Source organism: Sinocyclocheilus rhinocerous, unplaced genomic scaffold (genome assembly GCF_001515625.1).
Source record: "Sinocyclocheilus rhinocerous isolate Xijiao unplaced genomic scaffold, SAMN03320098_v1.1 scaffold830, whole genome shotgun sequence".
Taxonomy (NCBI): domain Eukaryota; kingdom Metazoa; phylum Chordata; class Actinopteri; order Cypriniformes; family Cyprinidae; genus Sinocyclocheilus; species Sinocyclocheilus rhinocerous.
The window spans coordinates 335,438-352,271 of record NW_015636881.1 but is presented as its reverse complement, the minus strand read 5'-3'; the positions used below and the strand labels follow the sequence as shown (position 1 = coordinate 352,271).

At 36.6% G+C, this 16,834-nt stretch overlaps 1 protein-coding gene across 5 annotated transcripts in view; it reads left to right on the top strand.

Annotated features, from left to right (window-relative positions):
- The first annotated feature begins 668 nt into the window (after positions 1 to 668).
- Positions 669 to 16,834, top strand: part of LOC107748265 (GRAM domain-containing protein 2-like) — a 25,506-nt gene continuing 9,340 nt past the window's right edge. For 2 of the 5 annotated variants that reach the window (XM_016562994.1, XM_016562996.1), the window contains exons 1-4: positions 1,957 to 2,085; positions 6,003 to 6,104; positions 13,046 to 13,103; positions 15,936 to 16,008. In XM_016562994.1, coding sequence (XP_016418480.1) covers positions 1,976 to 2,085; positions 6,003 to 6,104; positions 13,046 to 13,103; positions 15,936 to 16,008 — 343 coding nt within the window. In that variant the 5' untranslated portion in view covers positions 1,957 to 1,975. Of the gene's footprint in view, positions 896 to 1,530; positions 1,749 to 1,956; positions 2,086 to 6,002; positions 6,105 to 13,045; positions 13,104 to 15,494; positions 16,009 to 16,834 lie in introns of those variants that run through there. The other 3 variants (XM_016562995.1, XM_016562997.1, XM_016562998.1) reach the window with 3 other exon arrangements.

The following is a 16,834-nucleotide window of genomic DNA, read 5'->3' as shown; positions in this document are numbered from 1 at the left end:
GAACACTGTAAGATCCAGTTACCACTAGAGGACACCCACTTCCACTGTATCAATGTTTTTTGTCTTTTTAAATGCATAATTTCCTGTTTCCTATTCATTCCTCCTATATAAATCTTAATGATTTTCCTCAATTGTTCATGAATTCTGGATAATGGTTTTTAAAAAGCATTTTATAGAGGTTATGCAATGAAGGTTAGTCAATGAAACACTAGAAAATTGTATATGCACTGCAGAATTGTCATTGACTTTATTATTTTCCATGAAATATGCAGGCCTTTTTTGCTCAGTTGCTGGAAATATTGCAAAAGCTTCACCATTAAATATCTTGGATGCATGAAATTCCAAATCCCTAGCATTTTAATTTACTTTCTCTAATGCTGTTATGTGCTGTGAATTTATGAATTTTGTTTTGTAAATGTGTTATTTTTGAGGCTGATCTGTCTCCATATTAGACTGTCATATGACAACAATGACATGTCTGAAAGGGTCATTGTTTTGAATCATCGGAGTATTTGCCCAGTAAGAACCATAAAGCCCTTTCAGCTTGTGTAAAGTGCTTTGTCTCTAACAAAAGGCGCTTTTATGTGCAACGTGATGCAGAAGTGGAGATTATGCAAGGATGATTTTGTGGAGTGTAAATGTAAAATCTGATTATCGCTGCTGGGAGGGGGAGGGCGGCAGGGAGATGCTGAGGCAATGACTTTTCCTCTGATATCCTGCAAGGGCATGGAAGTACACTTTTCTTCTTGCTGCTTAGCAAGTCTGCATTGGACATCTGGGATTTCATGGGATGCACAATATACGCAGCCAGTTCTGAGGCTCCTTCAGTGGAGGGGCCTGAGCCACAAAGACGCCCCCATGGTCACAGCACCAGGACCTGTCGCACCCGTGACCGGTGAGGCCACAATGCAATGTCTCAAGAGTTTTGTGGTTTTTCAATTAATCTGTTGCTCAGATGCATAATAGTATGTGTACTGGTTGTTGGCCTATAAATGTATCTTTGATTAATGCTGAACTTTAAGCTATTAAAAGCTCAACTGATCTCTGTGTAGTTTGTGTTCATGCTCAAACACACCTGTGTGCTTTATTGCTAACAGTTCTCAAAATTTGTGCATTTTCACTTCGGTTTTGATCACTTTGAACATTTCAATTTACACACTGTGTACATTTGTTATCTTGGTTTTAAATCTTAAGATCAAGGTAGAAATATATTTCCAACAACTACTAGCCTAAATGAAATAACCTTATTTTTAAAATCGTGTTTTCTTTGACAGTAAGCTAAGTTACATGAAACTTTTCAAATACAACCTCTCGTGTGAAATTTTAAACACAAGCCATACAGATCCATTTTCTCACGCGTTTGCATAGGACATTAACTGTGATTATAAGAATTAGTCAGCCCTTGTCGAAAGTGGCTGGACTAGGAAAATGAATGCTTTAACGAGCAAATGGGTATTTATTCAGATTCTTCATCTAGTCAGTCAGTCTGTATAATGTATGTGTGTGCGTTCATACCGAGCAGTAAATCCAGCGAGAGTTCCTGAAGCTTCCTAATAACAGCACGAGTCTCTAACGCTGCTGACGCTACGGCTCTCATAAGACATCACACTACATAACGCTCACTATCACACTTATGACCTTTTATGAGCTCGGACTGTTATAACACCGGTAACGATGGCTTTTTCTTTACACTGACACACCTCTATGGGATACGTCGAGCGAGGGTTTGGATATTTCCCGTCCGTCAGGTACGTGTCAACTAACTTAGCGCTGTTTCTCCACTCACTAGTCACTATATTGGCGAACGTAGTGACGTCTTCTGTTTTGAATTCACAAATATTGTTTGCGCGCGCACAGGCTTATATGGCTGTTCACTTATTGAATTTTGTTAGATCGATGCATACGTATTAGTTTGATTTGTGGCGATAATAGCCAAATTATGCTTAGCAAGTCTGCATTGGACATCTGGGATTTCATGGGATGCACAATATACGCAGCCAGTTCTGAGGCTCCTTCAGTGGAGGGGCCTGAGCCACAAAGACGCCCCCATGGTCACAGCACCAGGACCTGTCGCACCCGTGACCGGTGAGGCCACAATGCATTTCTCCCAGACTGCCTCAAGAGTCTCTGACGATAAATTTACATTGATTTGCATTGCCCCCATCCCACATGAGTAAATTCCTAATTCTAGTTCCAACTCCAAAGTCTGAGCCACGTACAAGCCGTTATAAAATGTAGGCTATAGAGTAAAATAAATATAAAAATACTACGCACAATCTGTGACTGCACACTAATTAAGTTAAGTAATTTTAGCTATATTAATGTGTCAAGTAGCTACGTTGCTTGGCAGTTGCAAACCGCACGCGATTTATTGGTCACTGTTATTTTTATTTCCAGATTATTATTATTATTTTTATTTTATATATATATATATATATATATATATAATTTGACATTTACTATTTTTATTATGTTAGGGAATTCGCTCGGAAGCGTTGCATTAGTGATTTTAGAAGTTTAGGCTGCTATAAAATGTATTTAGCCTAATTAACTTTTACATCACACAAGTTTTAATTTAAGCAGATATGTCTCGTCTGCGTACACCTAGTCAGTTTTACTATACAAGTAAACACCATACATTTTCCCCCTTTTAGTCTGTACCAAACACTGAACAGAATTATTTTATTCTGCAAGTCATTTTAACTAGTCAAAGCATATCCACTCTATACAAACTTTATATAAAGCACTAGCCTATAGGTTTATAAATGGAAAGGGCAGTGGAGCAGGCCCCAGGAGCTAAGACTGAGTTAAGACAGTAATGTAGGTCACTCACAGGGAGACTCCTCTGAGTCTGCTCAATTCTTTACAGTAATAAGTCACCATATGATATATGAGTGTTTCAAGAACTTACTACAATAACCATAGTTGTTTTTTTGTTTTTTTGCCAGAATACCAAAATCAAAAATAAGGTGACACATTTTATGAATATGGTTTTACAGTAGTAACAATAAATGCAGTAACTTGGGTAATTTGGCAGAAAATATGATCACATGTTTATAAGGGCAGGGGAAGCGAAATGTTTTTGAAGGTGTTCCAGCATTGTCAAAATGAAAGAAAGAGCGGCTGTCCTCATTTTCCCTCAGTTTAACTGTTGACTGTTACTAACAAAAAACATCACACAGGTGTCTTCCAACTTGCATGTCCTCACAATACAATGTGGATACAAAAATGGCATAATGCAGTGTGAATGGCTTGCAAAGTATCCATCAGAAAGCTCTGTTGTGTGTCAACTGCCTGGGGTGCAGTTACAGCCTGCAGATGTATATGAGAATGGGCCCATTAGCCTCCTGCAGTACAGCTGCCTCTCTGTTATTGCTGTGAACCCCCCTGAGGGCCCTTTACACAAATACAGCCAACCTCCTGTCATTGCCCTTTGTAAACCATTAACATTAACAAATTATAGCAGTTCTTGTATTGTTTTTTTATTTTATTTTTTTGAGCATTTTAGTTACTATGGCTTGTGGCTTATTGTACCTGAATGTTGTAAAACATATGCAATACTATATTAGTTAAATGCTTCCTTCTCAAGCATTCATGCCTTTTTTTCAGCATGTGCCAGTTTTGTAATCAGTGTCGTTGCCAGGTTTAAAAAAATTGGCAGTGTGCCTTTAAGAGAGGCTTCTGTGCCTGTAGGCTAAAGTTGATTTGGCTAAATGGATTAGCAGTTATCCTGTGATGTTACAGCCTAGTAAACACGCACTAATATAGCGAGAAAGAAGAGGGGCCCTGATTAACCTTCCACATATAGGACAGCTCTGTCATTATTAAAGGCTTCATATCATCAAATAAAACAGTTCATAATATGAAAACAAACTTTCAGAAGCTGGAGCTATAGGATCTGCTGAAGCTAACAGCCCCCTGCAGCAGACAGATGAATACATCAACACATGATTGTCCATTTACATGTCAATAACGCCTGTTCTGGCCTGCCCTGCAATGGTGATTGCTTTTAAGATTACACATAAAGCATGGCTTCCCCTGGAATTTCTTCAGAAATATAGCTGTGACATGTTTATCAGTGTACAAATAATATACACTATAATGTACATCAGTGGTTATCAATCTTTTTGACTCCAGGCCCCCCATGTAGATGTTTCTGCTACGTCTGCAGTAATAAAAAGGCTGCTTATTTTTAAGCTTTTTATTTACAGAAGCGAATAGTATATGAAAATAATAAAACTAGGCCTATATTAATTATTATAATTAATTAAAATTACATTTTTTGTTTGTTTAGGAAAACAATACCTGATAAAGGTCGCATGACTGAAATGTTGCATTAAAATTTGATTTGCAAGCTATAGCAGTGTGCAGGATTCGTCTATTTTATATATGAGTTAAAATAGATGAATAAGTAAAATTTGTTATATTCGTTATATAAGTAATTTTTTTTAAAAAGACATCTTTACATGCCTTTTTCTAGTCATCCGTGAGCACAGGATACAGATGTTTTTATTGTCATTATTTTTTTTATCACAAATAGCTATTTTCATAATTTTTTACAGATTGATATAATAAAGAAAATTTATATATTGAAAATTCCATGACATAATTAATTATTTAATTTGATTCATTTTCATCAGTTTTATTTTACTGATATTTTATATCAATGTTTTTTTAAATCGATTTTATTTTTATATATATATTTTTTATAAATTGATTTAAGATTCAGTAGTTTTGTTGTGCGTTGTGTAATTTTTATTACACATTTTAAGCATGTCTATATAATTTTTTTTATTAAGGTTTACTTTTTAGTCTTATTTTATTTAGTATTTTATTTTATTATTATATATTTGTTTGTTAACTAAACAAAAATGAGAAATGTTGCTTGTTCATGTTTTTTATGATTTTAATTTTAGTTTTTGTTAACCCTGATTTCAGTTACTTTTACAGGTGTAGAAATCACAGGTGTAAAATTTAGCTCATATATCCAGGTTTTCCAAAGCCGTGGGAACCCTTACTAAAACAACCTTATGAGACAAATTAAAATAAGAAATATGATGTCAGATTATATCTTGAGTTTTAGTTAATATTTGGTCTTATTTTAAATCATCCTGTGGCCCCTTGCAATTGTGCATAATATCATGTCATCACTACAACACTGTTCATTTACATAACATAATCTGCTTTTTTATGAAGTCATGGATTTCAACAGAGTACAGATCAGTGTTCATTGGACAATATTTATTATAAAGTATAATATAACAGTCAAAACAGCAAAACTTGCTGTGTGAAGGGAAAGCTTTTTTTAAAGGCACAGCAGCACAAAATGCCCTTCATGGTAAGGATCAGAGAGAGTGAAAAAAGGTTATGAAAAACAAAATTATAATGAAGAATATATTAATAACAAAATATGTATGATATGACCCCTTAAAGCACATGAAACATCAATTGGGTAACTGTCATCTCTTTACCATTATCATGCACTGGCTGTTTAATCCTCTTGTCTATGTATTTCTCTTTGTATTTTTAAAAACACGGTAGGTTTGCAGACCTTGCACTTTGCCCTCCTCTCATTTCTGTCCTGTAGATGCATTTAGCACTATGCCAGCAGGATAACTGCTAGTTAAGTGATTTGGAGGTGCAGCACACCAGCTGCGTATGTGCGACGTAGCAGCATGCATTAATTCTCCGGGGTGCATTAAGCAGAGGATCAAATGGTGTGACCTTCAAAAACAGGAAACGCTCTGTCAGTGCACACACAGATGACTTAAACTCCAGCCTAATGAAGCTTCCCAATTAAAAATAACAAGGGAGAGAATAGGCCCGAGCAACATTCAGAGTTAATGGTGACAGTAGTGCAGCAGTGGTCCATATATCACACCTTTTTAATTGTACTCCAGAAATAGCAGGTGCTTTTTTGCAGTGGGAAAAGACTACATTTTCGTGTTGGCTCATTAGAAGTGTGTGTGATGTGTTGTTCTGTGTGTTTGTGTGTATTGCAGGCTTAAGACCATGAGTGATCATCAGGATCAGGCTGAAGATGTCGGCCTCCTAACGGCTCATGATCAGACAGAGCCCTCAAAGGACGATGACATGCATTTAAGGCAAGTTATGACTTGACTTTGGATATTCTGGTTTTAAACTATTTTGAAAGTTGAAAGTATTTTAGTGGTTGATGATAGTGGGCGGCATCTTGGCTTAGCGGGTAAAACTGTTGTTTCACAGCAAGAGTGTCCACGGTTCGACTTCTGGCTGATTTAGAAGGCCTTTCTGTGTTGAGTTTGCGTGTTCTACCTTTGAATGTGTGTGTGTGGGGGGGTGCAGGGGACATATGAGCACGATATGAGAAATTTTATTCTAAATTATATATACATATATATATATATGTATGTATACACACACACACACACACCTGTACATAGTTATTTTTCATATAAAAATAAAGAAGCAAATTACAAACCATAAGACAAATACAATAGATACAAATTAAATAAAATACACTCGTTTTTCTAATACAGTAGGTTTAACATGTTTACTTTATTTAACATCTTTTGTTGTTTGGTTAACATTAATGAGACAGACAGGTATTTAATTAGGCTGCTGTCCCTTTAAGACCGAATGAATGTAATATACTGACACATATTCGGTTTTCACCCACCTGTTTACGTTCACTTAAGCCATAACCGACTATATTTACGTGAGATACTCCACACGATGGACATTTTGACAGCTGTGTGTGTATTTGACGTGAAGGCGCAAGGAGAACTGATCGGCTGAGAGAGCGCTTCTGTTGTGTCATTCAGCGTGATTCCGCCTTCACTTACTGCAAGTTAATCGATAACGAATTGTGATTGGATGGTAATTTTGTTCTACGACAAGCTTAGTTACCTTTGATTAGTCTGTTCTCGCGTGACAGAACACTTCTACTACTTGATCTGATCACCCAGGCAGTCGTAAATAAATGTTGAAATACGGGACAAAACGTGATTTTTTCAAAATAAGTCGGGACACTAAAAATAGAGCTGAAAAACGGGACTGTCCCGGGAAAAACGGGACGTCTGGTCACCCTACCCCAAAATGAGCTATGCTGAATATTTATTCACCTGCAGGCCATCCAAATTAGTTTCTTCATGAGGACAGATGTGAATAAATTTAGCATTATATCACCTGCTCACCAATGGATCCTCTGCAGTGAATGGGTGCCGCCAGAATTAGAGTTCAAATGGCTGATAAAAGGCAAATGGCTGAGGTAAAAAGTTGCATGTTTGTAATAAATCCATCATTAAAACTTTTTAACTTTAAATGAGTCCTCTATCCACAATATTGCTTTCTCCACGCAGTGAAAATGTCATCTTGTCTAAATCAGGAGAGAAATATGCATACATCAAGCACCGCTTACTTGTGAAAACAGTCCAAAACAGTTCTAAACATATATGTCAGTGGATTTTGAGTAAGAGGACAATGGGGATGGACTTTTTCACTTTTTCATTTTTGGGTGAACTATTCCTTTAAGATTCACTCATTTAAGAATTTGTATTGAATTTTTTAAGAATTTAATTTTGGGACCGACACTAACTCTCATGATGGTGTAGTGCACTTCTTATATAAGCCCATTCTGTGGCAGAGTGTATTTGTAGGAATGTTTCCAGATGGGGTTTAGTTGAGCACTATATCATGTGCTCACACTGTCATCCGTTCTGTTCAGAGAGCTGACGTCCACAGGGCAGAATGACTGAACAGCTCAGTATCACAAAGGCTGTATTGTGTTTCCTCTGCAAAAATCCAAGTTTGACGATCTTTGTCCCCTTTTACTTGCTTCTAGATGAATTATTGACTGTACACAGCCGCTGGGACATATTCCCTTTCTGGCTCAAGATGCATTTTGGCTGTTAATCAGCCTGCCTATGCAGAACCTCAGCCAAGGGCATACAGACACCCTGCCAGTCTGGTAACTCTCCACCTCCGCAGGCAGGGCAAGATGAGCCTGCAACTGTGACATGCTGCAGTCACCATACGCCAGAGCCCAGCATAATAAGAGCGTGTGACTCATGTCTGGATAGCACAAAACACACAGTAGCAATTGTAATATCGCTCTATTTATATCTTTCTGTCATTTTTAAGGTATCTGCAAGCAGAATTCTTAATTCTGCTTAAAGGGGTACTATTATACTCTTTTACAAAGTCTTAATTTTGTTTTGGGGGTGTACTAGATCAGGCTCTCACACTAGGTTGTTCGAAAAACACATTATTTTTCGAATATTTTACATTATTACAACACCTCTCTCCCCAGTCTGGCATGAACGGCTCGAATAGTTCCTGTATCAAATGAAGGCCTGCCTTCTGAAATACGAAATGTGCTGTGATTGGTTAGCTAGGCCAGTGTGTGTTGTGATTGGCTCCACTTTGCGCCTGGTCGGGAAATGTCATGCCCCTTACCATAGCCTCCTACAAGCTTCAGTGTAAATGTTGCGTTAAAATCAAATCAATTTGAGTGCGATTTAAACCCGGATGATTGTAACCACTCTAAGTTCGTCTGCCTTGGGAAAGCTAGCGTGTCTCCGACTTAGTGATAACACTCGTTGCCTTCTCTAGTGCAGCTCAACCAGGTCTCGTCCCATTCGTCGATATTTGTGATATATATCGAAAATATGCGTTGTAGTCCAAACGAGTCGTTCGTTGTAGTTTTTGAAAAGTGATTTCTGTTGAATAAAATATCTCCTTTTGAAGTGGACTTTGAACTCTGTAACTTTGCAGATCTTTTTAATGCTCAAACAGCAACATTACAGACTATCTAAAGTTGAAAAAGTGAAAAAGCATAATAGGACCCCTTTAAATAACAAAGAGAAACTTGAATTTGAAAGTAGTTTGAGGCTGCTGAATGAGTTGTTATTAATTTTAGACACAGATGTCTTTAAAGATGGCCTGTATATGCCATGACACCAGAGCCAAGCTTATTTAAAAAAAAATTGCTGTAAATTTACTCACTTTCAGGCCAGATGAGTTTTTCATTGGAGCAGATTTGGAGAAATATAGCATTACATTTGACTGGTACACTTGCTCACCAATGGATCCTCTGCAGTGAATGGGTGCCATCAGAATGAGGGTTCAAATAGCTGATAAAAACATCACAATAATCCACACGACTCCAGTCCATCAGTTAACGTCTTGTGAAGCGAAAAGCTGTGTGTCTAGTTGCTTACAAGCGAAAACAGTTCTAAACAAATATATTGGTGGATTTCGATGTGAAAGTATAACAGGGAATGGTCTTTTTCACTGGAGGAAGTGTTATTATGAATTATGGACTCATATTTTGGCCAGAAGCTATAGTTTAAAAGTTAAAACATCTTAATGATGGATTTGTTTATTACAAACATGCAGCTTTTCATTTTACAAGACATTAACTGATGGACTAGAGTCATGTTGATTACTTGTGGATTACTGTGATGTTTTTATCAGCTGTTTCGGCTTTCATTTTGACGGCACCCATTCACTGCAAAGGATTCATTGCCCTGAAAGATTCTCACAGGACCCATTCCACTCCAAATCTGTTCTGATGAAGAAACAAACTAATTTACATAATGGATGGCATGATAATATTAATTTTTGATAAACTTTGAAATAAGTTTGTACAATAGACAGATTATTTTAAAGCGCTATACTACAGTTCACTGATACTATAGCTCAATGTGCATTTTTAGACATTTGAATGCTTAAAGGGATAGTTCACCCAAAAATGAAAATTCTGTCTTTATTTACTCACTGTTATGTTGTTCCAAATTGGTATGACTTCTGTGGAACAAAAAAAGAAGATATTTTGAAGAATGTTGGTAACCAAACAGATTTGGTTATGTCCACTGCATGAATAGTTTTCAAAATATATTATTTTATGTTCCACAGAAGAAAGAAAGTCATACAGTTCTGAAGTGGAGACATATAAGGGTATGTAAAAAAAAAAAAACGGAATTTTCATTTTTGGGTGAACTACCCCTTTAAAGTATCCAGGATGTGTGTATATAGTAAGTAATTTTGGCTGTAATAACATTGACGTACTGACAAAGGCAAGAAGTTATGAAGAGAGGGGGAAAAGCACATTTGGTGTGTATCTGATGTTTTTAAATTTATTTTTTGTCCAAGGCAAAAGACAGTACATTTTAAAAACTACAAATATAATAGGCCTATGACTTACATACTGTATACAGACAATTCGTATTTTATGCACACCATATACTTTCACATTAAGTGGGTAGAATGCCATTCTGAACATGGTCACGACTAACTCGCCACACAGGAAACCACATCACATGTTGTTCTAAAAAAACACACACACACTTCACACAGCATATTGTGTTTCACACACTACTGAGATACTGCTGGCGATTTCTATTTGTTTTTATTATTTAATTAAAGCATGCAAATGTTTGCAACTCAGTTAGCACTACATGAGGCATTGTTTCTCTGTTGAAATGGTGACAAAAGGAATATAGAATCATCTATAATAGGCTCAGATGTTCATTTTTATTGGATAGAACAGCACAGTGCAGCGGAAACAGTAGCGGCCTAAGGGGACATAATATTATCTTCTCGGGAACAATGATGTGTGAAAAGAAACATGTTTCTGTTCATGGGTGTGGGTGTAGCGGTGTTCCCTGTTATGTTGAATGATGGTAAAATCATAACAGATGCATTTGTCCTGTCAGCAGCAGTACAGTGAGATAGAGGAAGATGTGCGTTTGTGCCAGAGGACTCTCTGCTGCACTCTTGGCCACGTGCCTGTGTTCCCACAGCTCTTTCTCTTAGGGGCCGTACAATAAAGAGAGTTAGAGTCCAGAATGAATGATCATTTTGTAATCTAATTTCTGATTGCCTCTGATGTTATTAGTTGTCATTATTTCATTCTGGGCCATCATTGAAGTTGACATTTTTATCCGGTGAAACTTGCAGGACGTTCCCACTGCAGCAGAGTAGTTTTAAAGGTGAAGTACATCAGGTGTCCCAACCGGTTAGCCACTGGACAGATATACTTGTGGTCCCCCTTCAAATCACACCATGGGTTGAGTCAAAAGTTGACATGTCAAACCTGTAACCCATAAGTTAAGGCAATGACAATAATCATCGTAATTAACTTTTTCAATCACCAGCCAATCTGGCTGCTAAATTTTTAAGAGACTGGCCATTGAGAAATTCTACTAGCCAAAATAGATGGCATTAGGATTCACTACAGTCAATCATTGTTTGCAGACACCATAAAAATAAAATAAAATAAAAATAAAAACAATTCTCAGTGACTTTTTTGATAAAACAGCATTTGTTTTGTCGTAATGTCAAAATATAACTAACTCAAAAAATGAATGTTTAATTGTAAGCACATTGATTAAGTGATCAGCTGTTTCCTAACAAAACTCAGTGGTGTTTATGATACATTACAAGGGTATTCTTAGGACATTATAATGAATTAATAATTATAATATGTTGTATCATCTCATAAACAAGCATAAGAACAGTTTTAACGTACTTACTTATTTGTGGTTATAGCTTTTAAGAGTATGATGATTTATAACACAATGAACACGTTGCATCCACTTAATTTACAATGGATTATATTTCATATATTTATAAAATATTGTAAGTCTCATATCTTGCCTTTGTTGAAGATCTGCACAATAATTTAGTACATCTTATTAGTGTTGTTACTGTAAAAGGACAAATACAAAGTCTTCATGAAAACATCCAAAAGACTTTAGAATGTGGTCTTATTATTTATAAGTGGTCTTTGTATGCCATAAGTAAAGTAACTTCACTTTACTTAAAGCAGACAAAGACCACTTATAAATAATGATGGCGATAATAATAATAATAATAATAATAATTTTTCTCAAACAGCCATAAGATCAGATATCAGATCAGATGAATGTGTACACTTGCTTTGCACTATTTTTATTGTCATATTAATATGGTTATTTTGATGGTAACTTTTAGACAATAGTTGATAAGTAACTTTGGAACTACATGTCATCTAGCAGTCATTGGAGCATTATAGTTTGTCCTCTAAATATCTGCTAACACTGTATTTTGATGGTTCCCCAACAGACATTCTACTGACTATAAGCAATTTTTTCAAGTACGTCATTATTATACATATTATTATGCATATTATTATTATTACGTCATATTCTACCAACCCTTAACCTTAACCTAAGGCTACTAACACTCTAGTGAGAGTTAGTTGACATGTAGTTGCAAAGTTGCTTATAGTCAGTAGACTAAGGGGACCATCAAAATAAAATGTAATCTAATATTTAAAAAAAAAAAAATGCATTTTTCCATTTGAAAGTATTACAACTTATCTTAAGCTAGCTCACAGCATAATTAACATTAACCTCACAGGAATCACTCAAAAAAAAGAAAAGAAAAACACACACACACACACACACACACTCAACCACTCCTAACCACTCACAAGATGTAGTAAGATACTGTGTAGATCTTAAATAAACAATGTCAAGATATGAGATAATCCATTATAAATTAATTTGATTTAATATGGTATTCATTGTGTGTTATAAATAATCATACTCTTAAAAGTTATAACCACAAATGTGTAAGAAATTATAATGCCTTACCCTGTATTATAAATACGGGCTTTATAGAAAGTGTTACCAATATGTCTAACAAAAATCAGTTTGTGCAAAAATCTATTTCATGTGTATTTCACGTGAATGTCTTGAGCTTTTCTCTGGAAACGTTATTAGTGTCAAAGTCGTAAGCTTTATGTTATGGGATGGCCCTCTGCCTCGGGCCTGAGCATGAGCGTATTTGGAGGGCTGGGGATCATCGACTTGTATGTATTCTCTGTCATGAATTCACCCTGAGGTTAACAAGGCTGTTTTTGTGCTTACCTAAATAAATTACATATTGTGTAGGAAAATATCCCTTTTAGTTCACAAAATGTGCTTTTACCATAACATTCTCATTTAAACTGCATCATGTTGGATATCCAGGTTAATATTTTTCCAGATCCTCTTACATATTTCTTTCTGTATCACAGGGTGCATCTAATAGATGATCTGTCATATGAGGACGCCAAGAAATGCTACCGTGGATCTGTAAGTACCAGATGACATACAGTTCGATATCATTTTGTCCAACCTATAAATACAGTGACCCAAAAAAAACAGTTTGACACTTAAAGGAACACTCCACTATTTTTGAAAATAGGCTAATTTTCCAACTCCCCTAGAGTTAAACAGTTGAGTTTTACCGTTTTCGAATCCATTCAGCCGATCTCCGGGTCTGGCGGTAGCACTTTTAGCTGTAGCTTAGCATAGATCATTGAATCTGATTAGACCGTTAGCATCTCGCTCAAAAATGACCAAAGAGTTTCGATATTTTTCCTATTTAAAACTTGACTCTTCTGTAGTTACATCGTGTACTAAGACCGACGGAAAATGAAAAGTTGCGATTTTCTAGGCCGATATGGCTAGGAACTATACTCTCATTCCGGCGTAATAATCAAGGTACGGCAGCAAAGTTCCTTGATTATTTTCATTTTCCGTCGGTCTTAGCACACGATGTAACTACAGAAGAGTCAAGTTTTAAATAGGAAAAATATCGAAACTCTTTGGTCATTTTTGAGCGAGATGCTAACGGTCTAATCAGATTCAATGATCTATGCTAAGCTACAGCTAAAAGTGCTACCGCCAGACCCGGAGATCGGCTGAATGGATTCGAAAACGGTAAAACTCAACTGTTTAACTCTAGGGGAGCTGGAAAATGATCAAAAATTATTTAAAAAATAGTGGAGTGTTTCTTTAACCGTATTTAAAAATGTCTGTATGTAAATATAAAAATAAAAGTATATTTGAACATATATAACATTTTTGTAAGCATTATAATACATTTTCTATCAGATGAAATATTTTCCCATGTCCTCAGCTTTTGTTTCATGGCAAAAACCACGAAAGAAGAGCTGTACAGCTTTCTGTTAATATTTATGTTAACTGGAGAAAGATGTGTTTTGCCCCCAGATGGTGTAATTACAGCATCTACCAGCAGGGGTTAATGGGACAATGCTAACGTCTCAGGTTACTTATGTAACCATGGTTCCCTGAGTAGGGAACGAGACACTGCGTCCTCTAGGGGTCGCTATGGGGAACGCCTCGTCGTGACCCGTGTCTGAAGCATACATTGAAAAAACACCAACTCGCACGGATGTACACACTTTCTAAACGCTTCGCTAGTGCTCGCCATAGTAGGAAAGAAAAAGCTCTTACTTTGCTTTTTGGAATGCACGCTTCAAACAGACCGGTCAGTGAAGACGAAGAAGAGAATGATGTGTGCTCCCGGCGCCTATTTATACTATAGTCTCACCGGTAGTGACGTCATGGCTGTCGCCGGCCAACGAGTTGGTGTTTTTTCAATGTATGCTTCAGACACGGGTCACGACGAGGCGTTCCCCATAGCGACCCCTAGAGGACGCAGTTCGAAGTTCCCATGAAAGGGAACTAGCTAAACCTTGACCTCTGGTCATAAACAACAACAAAATATTATCTCAAAATTTGACAAAATCCAGTCTCTTGACTGAGACCTGATATACAAAACCTCTTTATACAACCAGTGCTGTTTTCTGAGCAATAAACATATCTTCAGTTGGCATGAGGTGGAAAAGACACCACATCCAAGGAATGACCCAGCATTTTTGCAATTATTTTTAGCCATCTGGTATCGTAGTGATTTTTAGTGTATATACAAAGTCAGTTCCCCTGAAGTTCATTCATGTGTCCTAGCAGAGTAACGTTCAACACATTAACCACTTTATAACAAGTTGTAAATAAAACAAAGATTATTGGAGTGTTTTACAAGATAATATTTCAATGTGTTACTTCTTGGTTCTTTGTAATTATTTGTGTAAAATTACTGCAAATTGCTGCGTCACACATTTATGTCAGTGTATGAACATATTCCAGTAACATTTGACAAGCAGAAAATGTCACAGTGATTTTTGCCAACAAAAAATTCAACTTCATAAAAAAAATAAAAAACTTTATAAAACTTCTTTTTGTAAAACTGTTGTGTCATATTTCCTAAAAATAAATGCCACTTGGTTTAATATCTTGTTATCCTACGAAAAGACTTGATGAAAGTCTTTCTTACACTTTTAGTTGTGACTTAAGTGTCCAAATACGTTTTGGGTCTCTATAAAAATGATTTTGGTGCCTGTCATAGAGTAATTCGGTAGATTTTAGAGTAGATTCTGTGACAACAGCTTTGCTACTCAGGAAGTTTGAGTGAAGGTCACAATGAAAGATACTGTCACACTGCACCTCCAGGCCCCTAGCCTTGGTTATAGAATTAAGAAATATTGCTTTTATTACAGCTTATAAACAGACAGTGTAGTTGTACAAGCAGGGTTAAAAATTGGACTGGATCAGCCCATCTACATAATGAACGTCCATCATCCTAATGATCCGTTGTGTATCAGTGTGCTCTGAAACGCTCTAAGCTGCAGGAAGCAATAGTGAGAGAGCGCTGGTGAAGACAAATGTGCTAGAAACAAGCCCACAGGTTTTTCCGTCAAGGCGCAGTGGGTGTTTCTGCTGCGTGTCTGTGACGGGGCAGTGAAGAAAGAGAGACAGAGCGAGCGAGAGCGAGAGATAGAGAGAGCGAGAGAGAGATAGAGATAGAGAGAGACGCTTCTGAAGTAAGAAGAAACGCTGTGTTAGCTCACAGGAACAGGACGAAGCTAAGTTGGCTCTTGGGTCCCGGGACAGTGGAGAGGGACGGGGTATCTGCGAGGCTGCCTCTCGGTTGGTGTGGAGTGTTTGTGTCGTGTCAGCATGCTCAGCTTGGTGCAGAGCTCACATCCCTTACGAGAAAGAGCCAGGCTGCAGAAGAGCTGTGCGAAGCAGCTGATTTCTCTTTCCTCTACTTCCTCACAGACCGTCAGCAAGTACAATGCACAGTACCACAAGCTTTTCCAGAGCGTTCCCAAAGAAGAGCTCCTAATGAAAGGTAAGTTTGTTATCACTCTCCTTCCACTGCATCCTCTTACGTATTAGTTTGCTGCATCTTGCCGCTCCTTGTAAAGTGACCTTGTGAAATTATCAAATAATTATTTTGATAGTGCGACTCTAGCTTCCTCAATAACATCTTGCAGTTGCTTTAAAGTAGTTTCATTTATTTAAAATCAGACTGGTGAACATGCTGTGTTAATAAAAATGTCCATTACATACAGAGGTGGGCAAAGGTCTGAAAACACTAGTTAATAATACATTTACCACTAGTGAACTATTACTAAACATGCTTCATATCATGCATCTTATTTGTATTATATTATATTATATTATATTATATTAAACAATTTACAAGTATAATTATTTTATATAATGTATTTAAAGGGTTAGTTCACCCAAAATTGCGTTGCTGTCTATGCAGGGTCAGACAGCTCTCAGATTCCATCAAAAATATCTTAATTTGTGTTCTGAAGATGAACGAAGGTCTTACGGGTTTGAAACGACATGAGAGTGAGTAATTAATGACAGAATTTTCATTTTTGGGTGAACTAACCCTTTAATACTATATGTAATACCTATATGTTCACAACAACTATTTTATAATTTAATATAGTTTACATATCTATCTATCTATCTATCTATCTATAGATTTTTTCATCAGCATAACACTGCCACAAGAAGCTTATGTACATAAATGCACATTCATTTAAATTTTTTTTCTTAGTGTGTCACTCTTTAGATTTGATAGCTGCACTGGAGCTGCATGAACACAAGTTTGCGTAAAACCTGATGATTATATATTATATTATATTATATTATATTAT